The sequence below is a fragment of the Nelumbo lutea genome, chromosome 1, assembly GCF_056320005.1.
Source record: "Nelumbo lutea isolate HS-2025 chromosome 1, American lotus-T2T, whole genome shotgun sequence".
NCBI lineage: Eukaryota > Viridiplantae > Streptophyta > Magnoliopsida > Proteales > Nelumbonaceae > Nelumbo > Nelumbo lutea.
In genome coordinates, this window is record NC_142684.1 from 47,395,713 (window position 1) to 47,408,807 (window position 13,095).

At 37.5% G+C, this 13,095-nt stretch overlaps 1 protein-coding gene across 1 annotated transcript in view; it reads left to right on the forward strand.

The window, feature by feature from the left end:
* The window catches only part of LOC148874543 (Adaptin family protein), a 62,123-nt gene that overhangs the window by 11,955 nt on the left and 37,073 nt on the right, over positions 1 to 13,095 (forward strand). The window contains exons 3-4 of the mRNA XM_088963749.1: positions 7,960 to 8,175; positions 8,326 to 8,436. Of these exons, the coding sequence (XP_088819875.1) occupies positions 7,960 to 8,175; positions 8,326 to 8,436 (327 nt within the window). The remainder of the gene's footprint in view (positions 1 to 7,959; positions 8,176 to 8,325; positions 8,437 to 13,095) is intronic.

The window sequence follows — 13,095 nt, forward strand, 5'->3', positions numbered from 1 at the left end:
GGTATATACTGATGTTGTTTGGGGAGGGGTAGTTGATGACCGAAAGTCTACTAGTAGATATTGTGCCTTTGTAGGGGGAAACCTAGTCACATGGAGAAGTAAGAAGCAAAGTGTGGTGGCTAGGTCTAGTGCTGAAGCAGAATACAGAGCTATGTCTCATAGAGTTGCTGAAATCATGTGGATAAGAAATTTGTTAGGAGAACTGGGTTTTATAGTTAGCAACCCTATGTCACTCTACTGCGACAATAAGGTTGTTATCAACACTGTAGCTAATCTAGTCCTCCATGATAGGATGGAACACATTGAAGTGGACTAGCATTTCATTAGAGAGAAACTTGTAAGTAGAGAAGTGTGCACCACATATGTCAGCTCAGAAGAACAACTTGCAGACATCTTCACCAAAGGCCTTCATCATGTGCGGCATAATGCTTTGTGTGACAAGTTGGGCATGATTGACATTTATGCTCCAACTTGAGGGGGAATGTTGAAAGTGTTGAAATAATTGATTTTATGTTTGTTAGGGGCACAAGGGTCATTTCCCTTCTTATTTTTTCGCCCTATATTATAATGAAGCTGGCGCTGCCAGCACTGTTCCATTGCCTCAACACTTCTTCCTTCCTTCTTCTCTTCTCTTCTCTCCTCTTCTCTTCTCTTTTCTTTTCTTTGTTGTAACCTTCAATCAGATTTACTGTCAAGAAAGTGTATTATAACTGTTTTTTAACTATTACTTGTTTTATTTAAACGAGTTTGTACTGTTATGCCTTCCTCTTGTGCCTCTTGGAATAGGTGCTTTGCATTTTGTTCAGAAGAGACATCTCTCTGCAGGGTGTTCTTGAGCCTATTTAGGTTGCTATAAACTTTCAATAAACAGAAAGTTAGTCAACCCGGTAGTACACAATACTACTATTTTATTACCAGTCTGTCTTTCTAATCTAAGTGTCTTTTTAAGTGCTTCATGTTTACCAGAATCCTGTGGGCCGTTTCATCTTGGAAACTGATTCATTGAGACCCGGTTGACCAAAGGGGCTAATGTAGTTTTAAGAAGAGTGACTAGGTGGCATGACTCGGTCCATTTCACACTACTGTTGCACTTCAACTTGCTTTTTCGCACCTTAGTTGTTAAGTTTGGTAGTGTTTCACATTTTCTATAGGTTTCGATGACATAAAAACGATAAGTTCCATTCTCCCCATCAACTATATATTTACAAAAATCTTAAAGCTGCATTTTTTATGAAACCTATCTCTACTGCCCTATCATGGAAAACAGGTTGTTATCAACAGTTCCGAATTTCTCCAAGATTAAACCTTTTAATAGAACCAACTTTAGACTTTGGAGACAAGATAGCCAAGGTGTTTTTGGTAGGGGAAGCTATTTGGTGGTTCAAAGGGTTTGTTGATGATTCAATTAATCACAGAAGAGGGGGGGGTTTGAGATCAGTGAAAGAAATCAATGAAAGGAGATATGTCATAGAAAGGAGTAACTCAAAAGGAAGATTCGTAGCACTTTGGGTGTTCTTTAGCCAGGGTAAGAAACAATTACAAGTTCATTAGTAATTTTATTATTTCATTAATAGTTTATTAGTATTTAATAAATAATATTAATGTTTTTTTATTAATTTGTGAATATTTTATTGTTATTATTATTTTGTTATTACATTACTAATATTTTATTACTATTTTATTAATAATTTAATAATAATATTATTATTATTTTATTAATATTCCATCATTTTTGTTTATTAGTTTGATATTGATTTATCATTATTTAATAACTAATATTTTATTATTACTTTAGTTATATTATATTAATTTGTTATTTACACTTAAGTAGTATTATTTAATAATTAATATCTTTATTTTTTATTATTAATTTATTAATAATTTATTATAATACTATTATTTTATTGCTATTTTAATATTTTTATTGTTATGCAATTATTAATATTATTATTATCTGATTATTACTTTAATGATATTTTATTATTTTATTATTAATTTTTCTTATCATTTTATGAATATTTTATTAATATTATATTACTATTATTATTTTATTTAATAATTAATATCTTTGTTTATTATTATTAATTATTAATATTGTATTATAGTATTATTATTTTATTACTATTTTACAATATTTTATTAATAGTTTTATTATTATTCAATTATGAATATATTATTATTTTGTTATTATTATCTTATTATTATTATGTTATTATTTCTTTCCTGAGGGATGGTGAAACATAGGGTGGAGGGAAAAATCTTCAAACACTTATAGGAGTTTGCAACATATGTGGAGAAAAATCTCTGAGTCTATAAAGTAGGGCAAGTGTCATTGAGAGCTTTGGTATGAATGATGGTAAAATAGAAGATTGTAAATTTGTGGTCTCTTCTCATTTTATTCATAAAAAGAAAAGTTGTGGTCTCTTCCAAATGGCTGCAACGATTTGGAAAAGGCTTTTACAGGTTGAAGCAAAAAGTTTGCTTTTTGAAGATTTTAGGAGTCAGGGCCAACAGTCTTTGAAGATCAGGGAAGAGAGGAAAGCTACATTCTTACTAGTCGCCTAGTCGGAGAAGCCACACAATGGTTGAAGGGTTTTGTTGATGGTGTGATTTTCTCTATGAAAATGCAAGGGTGGAAAAGCTCTTTTAGTTTAGCAAATATAAAGTTTGAGACAGTGTTGTGGTGGAATAGGAAAGACCCAGCTTTGAGTTCTTTGAGTCAACTGGCTGACAGACCCTAAGATTGTTGAGTTTAGCAAAAGTTCTTTGAGTTCTGCACTTGGTAGTTGAAGTAGACTCTAAGATTGTTTTGGGATGGCTGACAGGCCCAGCTTCAGCTATGTGGCGACAAAGAGACCTGTTAAGGAAAGTCAACTGGCTCACAAGAAACATGACTGTTACCTCTCTTTGGGTGGGAAGATCAGCAAATACCTTAGCGGATGGGTTAGCTAAGCAAGGGGGTTCAAGGGAACATTTATTTTGGGCTGCTCTGTAATTTTATTTCTGGGTATTTCTGTTTTTTAATTTGATGTAATACTTTGTTAGAAGAGGTAACAATTCGTGCCTCCTCTTGGGTCTCCTGTATTGCCTCATATTTCTGGATTAATAAATTATCTTAATTCATAAAAAAAGGATGGCGCATAACAGTTGCAGAGTTCTCTGAAGAAGTTAATAGGCAAATGGTTTGCCTGCTTGATGGGAAGGATAGCAGTGATTGGAAGAGGATTTCTGAAGAACTGCAACAGTATTTGTGTTCCATTGCTTTAGAAACTCAGGGAGAGAAGCCGATTGATATGGCTGTAGTAGTTGCTCACCTTATAGAAATGGAGGAGATCCCAGAGTCCAATAGGGATGCTGCGAGTTCCTGTGATGGCCAACAAAAGAAATAGGGGTTGGTTCTCATTGCTAGCTTGCATAACGTACTAAAAATATTGGGGGTGGAAAATGGTGACTAGGAGAAGAGGTATGCTATTACTGCAAAAGAGAGTGTGTGATTGGTGACCAATACTGGATTCAGTGGTGGAAGAGCTTAAGGTTGAAAATACTACTGCTTTTTTACCATTCAGTGATAGCAGGGCTATAGTTGACATAGGAGATGAAGAGGTTGAAGTTCCAATGGTGAGAACTGTTGTAGTGCTGGTTTTGTTCGAAAGGTGGAAGATGTCCTGTAATGAGAAGGAATTTATTGTAGCAAGTTCTATAGTGAAGCTGGTGGGTTTGCTGTTCAACCTTTGCAAAGAAGATCTAGTTGTTATAGAATAATATCTGTGATAGGTGGGTCGTTGGAAGATTTTTGCTTTGATGACTTGTACTCAGTGAAGGCTAAGGTGCTTGGAGTGAAACTGAAGTGCTTTCCTTGCTCCTATGATCTGTGGGTGGAAGGAAATGGAGGAAGGTATGGTTTGCTAAGAAGTCAAAGCAGTGCTCTGGAATGGCTATTCCAAGGTTGAAGAAGATGATGAGCTAAGCACAGTGATCCTATGTGGCAGAAGGAGAGAGGAAGGAAAGGGGAGTGGAAAGGACAAACTAGTTTTGGAAGATGAACAGTATAATGAATTGGACTGAGAAAAGAGGTTAATAGAAGAAGAAAGCTTTTTAAATATTTTTAAAAGCGCTGAAGAAAGGTGGGTTTAATCAATAGCAATGTGGTAATTCTGAAAGAAAAAGGCGGGTAACCAATGGCAATTTGGTAACTTTTAAAGCCCTAAGGTTGAATGGCTTCTCTATGGCCTTTTACCAAGAATGTTGGGGGTTTCTAAAGTCAGATCTCTTTGAAGCCTTTTTATCTCATTGGTGCCTAAGAAGAAGGAAGCAAAGTCTCCAAAGGACTTCAGACCTGAAGTTTGATTGGTACCCTATATAAGATCATTTCAAAGGTTCTCTCCAACGCTTAAGCAGGTCCTGCCTTAAGTGATCTCATCCTTCCAAGTGGCTTTTATGGAAGGTAGGCAGATTGTGGATCAAATCCTAGTAGCTAATGAATGCATTGCTGAGAAAAGTAGGCAAAAAGGTTTGGTGTGTAAAGTGGATCTAGAGAAGGCCTGTTTAGTTGACTGGAGATTATTGTTAGAAATTTTAGAGTGGCTTGGTTTTAGAGCTAGGTGGAGAATGTGGATTAAAGGTTGTGTGAACTCAGTCCACTATTGAATCCTTATTAATGGGGCTTTATGAGACTTCTTCTTGGATAAGAGAGGTCCCCTTTGCTCTTCACCCTAGTGGCAGAGGTACTTAGTAGATTGATTGTGGCTGCAGATGGTCAAGGATTCTTAAAGGGTTGGGGGATTGGTATAAATCAAGTAGTTGTATCCAGTGATTTAAAAGGTAAACCTAGGTGCACAGGCGAGGCGCATTTTAGGGTATGCACCTCACCCAGGTCCTAGGTGCACCCCTTTCAAAAGGTGCACCCCTATTTGCTAATGTTGTTCATTCATTCATTCCAATAAGATATCTTTTTGAAAGGCAATTAAAATTATAAAATCATTAATTCTTATGTGAGAAATAAGAATTTAAGACCCTAACATGGACTTGTTCGGGCTTGCCTCGAGGGGTGTGGTACAAAGGTGACTCAGAGAATCAAGAATGCAATATGTTTTACATCACATTAGCTGCTTGAGGTAATGAAAAAAAGAGATTGTGGGTTTTACATGCTTGAAAATCTTTATATGTTTGCTTTTATTTTATTTTTTAGAAAATTTAACCAGAATTTATTAAGAAAAAAAGGGTGGGGGGGACAAGAGGAGATATACAAAGTAGGGGGGAACCCCTACAAGTTACAAAGTGAGGAAGCTTGTCGCTATACAAATCCTCCAAATACACACCAAATTTAGCTAGGCCATCTGCAGTATGATTGTGTTCCCTAGGAATCCAAACTAAGTTAGCATTCAAACCATCCAAAAAATCCCAAGCTCCAGTCAGATAGTGATTACAGTCTCCAAGGGCCCCCTTTTTGTCTCTTAGCCATTTTATTGTATTTGCTGAATCACCTGCAATGATCAAATTCTGAATTCCCAAATTCTTTATTATCCTGATTCCGGTGAGAGCAGCCATCACTTCAGCCTTTGTGGAGTCGGCCCAACCGATTGGACCACTAAAAGTCCAGCAGATATTGCCCCTTTCGTCCCTTACTGTACCACCAATACCTGCAAAGCCTGGACTGCCTAAGGCACAACCGTCAAAATTAAGGGTTATCACACCATCACTGATGGAAACGGGTGCCTCACGGGAGTTTGCTGGGGGGGGGGTGGATATTTCTGGTAATATTATTGACTGACAGTCCTTTAAACAGAGCTGAATTCACCGCCCAAAGGATTCAACGATAGGTAATATCTGAGATTAACTCCCCCAAGGTTCTGCTTTTATTGTCAAAGATACGGATGTTTCTTTCTTCCCAAATGCCCCACATTACTGCATGAGGCACTGATTGCCAAAAGACTTTACCCCTTTTGCTAAGCCCTATTCCTTGCCATTGATTCAAGTTGTCCATAATGTGTTTTGAAAAAACCGAGCTGTACCCTGCCATATTCAAGAAGTGGAACCATATCCTTTGAGTGAAGCCGCAATGAAGAAGAATATGATCTACTGATTCACCCTCACTGAGACATAAAATACAAACATGAGGAGAAATGGAGCGTCTTCCCAAAAGTTTTTTCTATAGGAGATCACAAGTATTAACTTTCTGGAGACAGGCTTCCCATACAAAGAAGCAAATAATTTTCATTTGAATACACTTTACATGTTATGTTTATGTATTTTAGTAAAATTTAAGTTTATATTTTTTATTAACATTATGTTTAATATTTGTTGATTTGTTTTTAAATTTTTTGGCTTTTTTTTTTAATTTTTTGACATTTTTTTTTTTATTTTTTAGCATTGTTTTTTGTAATTTTGTGCCTTGCTTCAAAAAGGCGCACCTCACCTTGTGCCTTGCACCTCAAGAACAAGTTGGCCCTTGCACTTTTTTTGTGCCTTACGCTTTTAAAACACTGGTTGTATCCGACCTTCAATTTGCTACAGATACAATTCTGTTTTGTGAGGGTGGTCAGGGATTCTTTAAAGGCTAAAGGATTGGTATAAATAAATCAAGTAGTTGTATCCCACCTTCAATTTTCTAATGATACAATTCTGTTTTGTGAGGATGGTCAGGGATTCTTAGAGGGCTGGAGGATTGGTATAAATCAAGTAGTTGTATCCCACCTTCAATTTGCTAATGATACAATTCTGCTTTGTGAGGATGTTGACTTAGAAAGGGTGAGACAATTAAAGTTATTGATTGTTAACTTTGTGAGTATCTTAAAGTTGAGAATCAATTGGAATGAAAGTGGAATTGCTTGAATTAATTTAGAAGAAGGGGTCCTCATAAGATTTGTGGAAGTGCTGGGTTGTGAGGTTAGGAATTGGCCCTTAACCTACTTAGGTCTACCCTTGGGGGGAAACCCTAGGTTTGATGGTTTCTAGAAGCCAGCGCTAGAGAGGTTTGTAAAGAAACTGGCTCTCTGGAAAAGGAATTATATTTCGTTAGGAGGAAGAATCACCTTGGTTAGAGTAACAATACCAAACCTTCTACCTATTTCCTATCCACTTTCTATATCCCGACTAGGATAGCTAGACAACTAGAGAAATCTATGAGGGACTTTTTTGTGGGAATCGGGAGAGGAAATAAAAGGACCATTTGGTTAAATGGGAACAGGTCTGTGAGCCAAAAGAGAATGGGGGCCTAGGTTTAGGGAACATTGTACTTAGGAATATTGCTTTGCTAGGGAAATGGTTGTGGAGATTTCCCTTTGAAAGACACAAGTTGTGGCACAAAGTTATTGAAAGCATTCATGGTATGGAGGTTAATGGCTTGGATTTTAAATTAGCTCCTTACTCTTCCTCAGCTTATCCTTGGAAAGAAAATCATGAGGTTTACCCTTTGTTTCTTATTTCCACTGTTTTGATGTGGGAAGGTGTGATAAAATCTGGTTTTGGGAAGACCTATGTTTAGGGGAAAGACCTCTAAAAAATCAATTCTCTGAACCTTTTGCCCTCTCTAATCTTAAAGGGGAAGTTGTATCAATAATGGGTACACTCTCTCCTTCGGGATTAAGGTGGGACCTTTGTTTTAGAAGAGACTTGAGGGAAAACTAGTGTACCTCAAATCACTATGAAAATAGAAGAAGAGAACACAACACCACCCCTGCAAAAATAACAAATGCCAATATGGCAATACAAAAAGGATTTATTAGAAGAAAACATAAATATTCTTTTTCAACAAATTATATAGATAGGTAGATATTTGAGGAATATGTATCTTTTTCTTTTTTCTAATTTTAAATGTAATATTTAAATTTCCTGCTTTAATATTTTTGTCTTAGTTCTATGGAGATGTGAAAACGTTTGGAAAAAGTTAAGCAATCCAAGCAGGGACAAGGTTTGTAATCTTTATTTACTTGTTCAATAATTGTACTTTATGCCATGCAGATCAGGTTACTGAAAATTCTGGCATTGCTGGGCAGTGGTGATAAGCAAGCAAGTGAACACATGTATACAGTTCTTGGTGACATATTCAGGAAGTGTGATTCATCAAGCAACATCGGAAATGCTGTCCTGTATGAGTGCATTTGTTGTGTTTCCTGTATACATCCAAGCCCCAAATTATTAGATTCTGCTGCTGAAGTTACTTCTAGATTTCTGAAGGTCTGCTAAATCTACTGTTTGCCCTTTGCTTTCTGAAATTGAAAGGGACATTGATGGTTTTATTATGCAGAGGTCCAGTTTATGTTATTGTTCTCATGACCTTTTCTGTGTGAAAACTAATATCATTAATACATTTTATTTCATGAGCAGAGTGACAATCATAATCTAAAATATTTAGGCATTGATGCCCTTCGTAGACTTATGAAGGTAAATCCAGACATTGCTGAAGAACACCAGCTGGCTGTGATTGACTGCCTAGAGGTGAGAGTCAAAACTTTTTGAAACATCTCTTTTACAATGAACTCATAAACATACTATGCTATATTAGAACCTAGATGGCTGTTGTGGTTCAAGGAGGTCTCTGACTAGAATGTCTTTATTTGGTCTGCTATTGTATCTGTTTAGAATGAACTCATAAACATTCCTTTTCCTTTGTTCTTTTTGATCAGCAACTGAAATGATAGAAGTTCATTTGTGTGAAATAAGATTGAAAAGTGGAGAAGAAGAAAAGAAGAGAGAAATAAGAGAGGAGAACAATGTTTTAGAGGCAAAAAAGTCAACACTACATACTTTTTATTAGGTTTTTAACCTAATAGTAAAAATGTGTATAATTACATATTTCCACCAATTAGTAAATAAATTAGAAATGGATCAACATATCCCTAAACAGCCACCCTATATCACTTCTCCTCAAGCTAGGCATAAATATTATACATGCCAAACTTGCACAAGCTATCTTCCATTTTTAATGTGGTACACCTTTAGTCAAGCAATTAGCCAATTAATTTGTAGACTTCATAAAACGTAAGCAGGTCTTACTACTACCTACTCTCTCTCAGATAAAGTGTTTACTGACCTCTGTGTTTTGTTTAGTCATGCTGAATTGGGTTATTGGAAATGTTGATGCATCCTGGTTGTCACAAGATAACTTCATTTACTCTTCGAAAACAACTTTCAACCAAGTCATAAGTGTTCTTTGCCAATAATAGCTCAGAAACTGCATGAGCCATTGCATGATATTTGGTTTCAGAACTCGACCTAGCAACCACAGGTTACTTCTCACTCCTCTTAACAAACAATGTTGCCACCTACAAATGTGGATTATCCAGATGTAGATTTCCTATCCACCATATATTACCTACCATCCATAGATCCAACCCAATATTTGTTTAGGCTTCTATCCTAGATGCCATGATGACCCATATATCACCTCATTTCCTAGAACCAAGGTGCCTTTGTTAGTACTAGGCAAATAACGAATCAGATTTTAATTGCCAACGAATGTGTTGAGGACATGAAAAGAACTGGGAGAAAAGTTGTGTGCAAGTTGGATCTAGAGAAGGCCTATGACTTGGTGGATTGGTCCTTCTTACTATAGGTCTTGGAGAACTTTGGTTTTGGGGTAAAATGGTGCAAGTGGATCCAAGGTTGTATTGATTCTTGTACTACTCTATTCTGGTGAATGGATCAGTGGTTGACCATTTCCCTATAGTTAGAGGTCTTAGACAAGGGGGCCCCCTTTCCCCATTTCTGTTCACCTTAATTGCTGAAGTTTTGGGCAGACTAATAACTAGGGCTGATTCGAAACACTTAGTGAGAGGATGGAGGATGGGCAGAGATAGGGTACCAATCACCCATTTACAGTTTGTTGATGATACTATATTGTTCTAAGGGTGAGGAGATTAGTTGTGTCTGGAATTTGAAATTCGTGGTACAACTTTTTGAAAAAATGTTAAATTTAAAGGTGAATTTTGACAAAAGTTGTGTGGTGAGGTTCAATATGGATGAGAGAGAGATTGTAGAGAGGGCAGAAATTCTAGGGTGTGGGGCCTCGGAGTGGGCTATAAACCACTTGGGTCTGCCTTTAGGGGATAATCCAAGAAATGTTAGTTTTTGTAGCCCGGTGGTGGATAGGTTTACTAAGAGGCTTGCTTCTTAGATGAGGAATTACTTGTCTCTGGGTGGTAGGATTACACTGATTAGGTCTACCTTGATCAACTTGCCGGTTTATTTCTTACTTGTCTTTAGGATCATGGAAGGAGTGAGCAGAGTGTTGGGAGATTTCTTGTGAGAACCTAGGGAAGAGAAAAGAGATCATAGAGTTGGGTGGGAGGTGGTCACGAAAAGTAAGTGGACAGATTGGGTATAGGAAATATTCAAAAGAAGAATGAGGCTTTACTCGGAAAATGGTTGTGGTGGATGCCAATGGAAAGGGATAAATTATGGGCTAAGGTGATTGTAAAATTCATGGGCAAATGGAAAATGGCTAGGATGCTGAAATTATAGCTAGGGCTACACGATCTTCTCCTTGGAAATCTATACATGCCATTCTTCCTTCTTTCTTGCCATTCATCAGGTATGATTTATCCTCTGGGAACATGGTGAAATTTTAGGAACATATTTGGGTGTGGGATGTGATCTTGAAAGAACAATTTCCTTCTCTGTAGTCTGTATTCCCATTTTTTATTTAAAAATGAGCCTATGTCCACCTTTTTGGTACCCTCAGAATCAATTATTGGGTTTGATTTGGATTTGGGTCTTAGAAGGAATCTTAGGGATGCTGAAGTCAATCATGTTTTTGCCTTAACTCAAATCCTGGGTGGGATGGTTTTAGACCTGAGGAAGGATAGTCGGATTTGGACTCTGACCTCTTTTGGTGAGTTTTCCTGTGCCTCCTTTTTTAAGGCCTTGACACAACCCTTTGATAGTTTGGGTCTTGACTTTCCAGTCTTGGAAGTTTGGGGTAAACTGATTCCCCTAAGGATTGGTGCTTTTTGTTGGGAAGCCTTTCTGGGAAAGTGGGAAGATGTAACACTAGTGACTTGCTCTAGAGAAAAAAGACCCAATTGGTGCCTATCCCCTAATTGGTGTATCCTTTGCAAGGCAAATGGTGAGAGCTGCTATCCCTCACTAATTTCTTGCTCTTTTGTTTCATATATCTGGTAATGGTTTCTCTTTGTTTGGTTGCAGATGGGTGCCTCCGCCAGATGTACAAAGCTTGTTTGCCTCCTCCTTTTCAGGTGGCCAAAGAAGAGGGGTAGAATTCTTTGTAGATGTGTCAGAGCTGCCATATGCTGGACAGTTCGGGAGGAAAGAAATTCAAGGATTTTTAATGAAAATGAGAGGAATAGGGAGTTCATTATTGAAACAGCTACTATTAGAGTGGTTCATTGGGTGAAATCTATGGAAATGTTTGAGGATATCTCCACAGATATGATGAGAAACAATTGGAAGGAAGTGGATAATTCAGCTCCTACTAAAACCAAGATTAGAGTCCCCTTTCGTATTCTCTAGCCTTTGGTTTTAACAAGCTGAACTTTGACGGGAGTTGTGAAGGTAATCCGGGACCTTCTGGAATTGGGGGAACCTTCAGAGATGAGGATGGGAATGTCATTCCCTATTCGTGGGTCCTATTGGTGTAGGCGATTCACTTTGAGCTGATGTCTTGACTGTGCTAGAAGGAATGAAAAAGGCAAAGGAGCTAGGATGCCACAAGCTCATTGTTAAGGGGATTCAAAACTGGTTATAGGATGACTACAGAAAGAAAAGATTGGTCTTTGAAAGTTTGCTAACGAAAAAGGAATGTTCAATTGGCTAGTACAAGGTGTGGAGATTCAGTTACAATGAGTAAAAAAGAAATGCTAACTCATTTGTGGATACTCTTGCTAAACAAGGGGTGGGAAGAGAACCACTGTTTTGGGCTATTTTGTAATTTGGATTGTATTTGTTTGCTAGGGATGGGCTAAGAAAGCTTACCCCTCCCCTAGCCACCGTTGTAAATGCCTTTAATTCTTAATGAAAGTTTCTGTTATTGATGAAAAAAAACACTAGGAGTACCCTTCAGGTATCAAAATATCCTTTCTACATTAGCCAAGTGAGACATCTGTGGCTGATACATGTATTGTCTTACTACACTTACAGAAGAGGAAATATTTGGTGAGGTAATAGCTTCTCCAGTAGTTGTTGATACATCCTTCTGTTCGTCAACACATCACTCTCGCTACTATAAAGATTATGATCGGGACCTATGGGAGTGTGCTGGTTGTGCACCAAGCTTACCTGTTTCCTTCAACAAATCAATGACATATTTCCCTTGAGAAATGAAAATGTCCTTTCTTAATCTTGCCACTTCAATACCCAAGAAATACTTGAGTTCCCTAAGGTCTTTTATTTCAAACCCTGTAGCTAGATACTGCTTCAATGGTTCAACCTTGAAATTTAAGTCATATCATTGCATGTTATACCATGTCATCCACATAAAAAAATTGTATTACCATGAACTTACCACTCCTAACAAATATAATACGGTTACCAAAATCAAGGAAGGGGAGGAAGGAGCCATCATTGAGGTAGGAAGTGGCTCTTGAGAAATTGAGGGAGAAAACAGGATTGCTTCGAACCTCCAAGATAAGTTAATTAGGAATGGTGTTGATTATGAGGTTTCCGAAGTGGTTGTTGGAAGATTGGGATTGGATTAGGGTCGTAGGGGTAAGGAGAAGAGGTTGGTTGGAAGTGGTGAGGTCCCGGCGATTCCTAAGAAGGCCAATGGTTCAAACAAACTTAACGTGATTCATGTTACGAAGGTATTTTCAAGACTGAAAGATGGTTTGGTGGGAGCTGGACTGACCAATAAGTATAAAAGAATTTACAGAAGAAAAAGGGGTAAAAAATAACTCCTCGAGTCTTGAGAACTAGTGTTTTGGAGTTGTCCCTCTTCCGAAGGGCCTGGAAAGGTTTCCCCTTTGGTGGAGTTGAAAGGGCATAACGGTTCAGAAAAAAACAAATTGGTCCGATGTTATTTTGAAAGAGGTTTCTGCTGAAGTGAGTCAAGTGATGGTGGGGATAAGGCAACAGAGTTAAGAGGAGAGGACTTGGAAGACTCTAGTTGATAGAGAGGTGGAAATTAGCAAGTCTTGGATT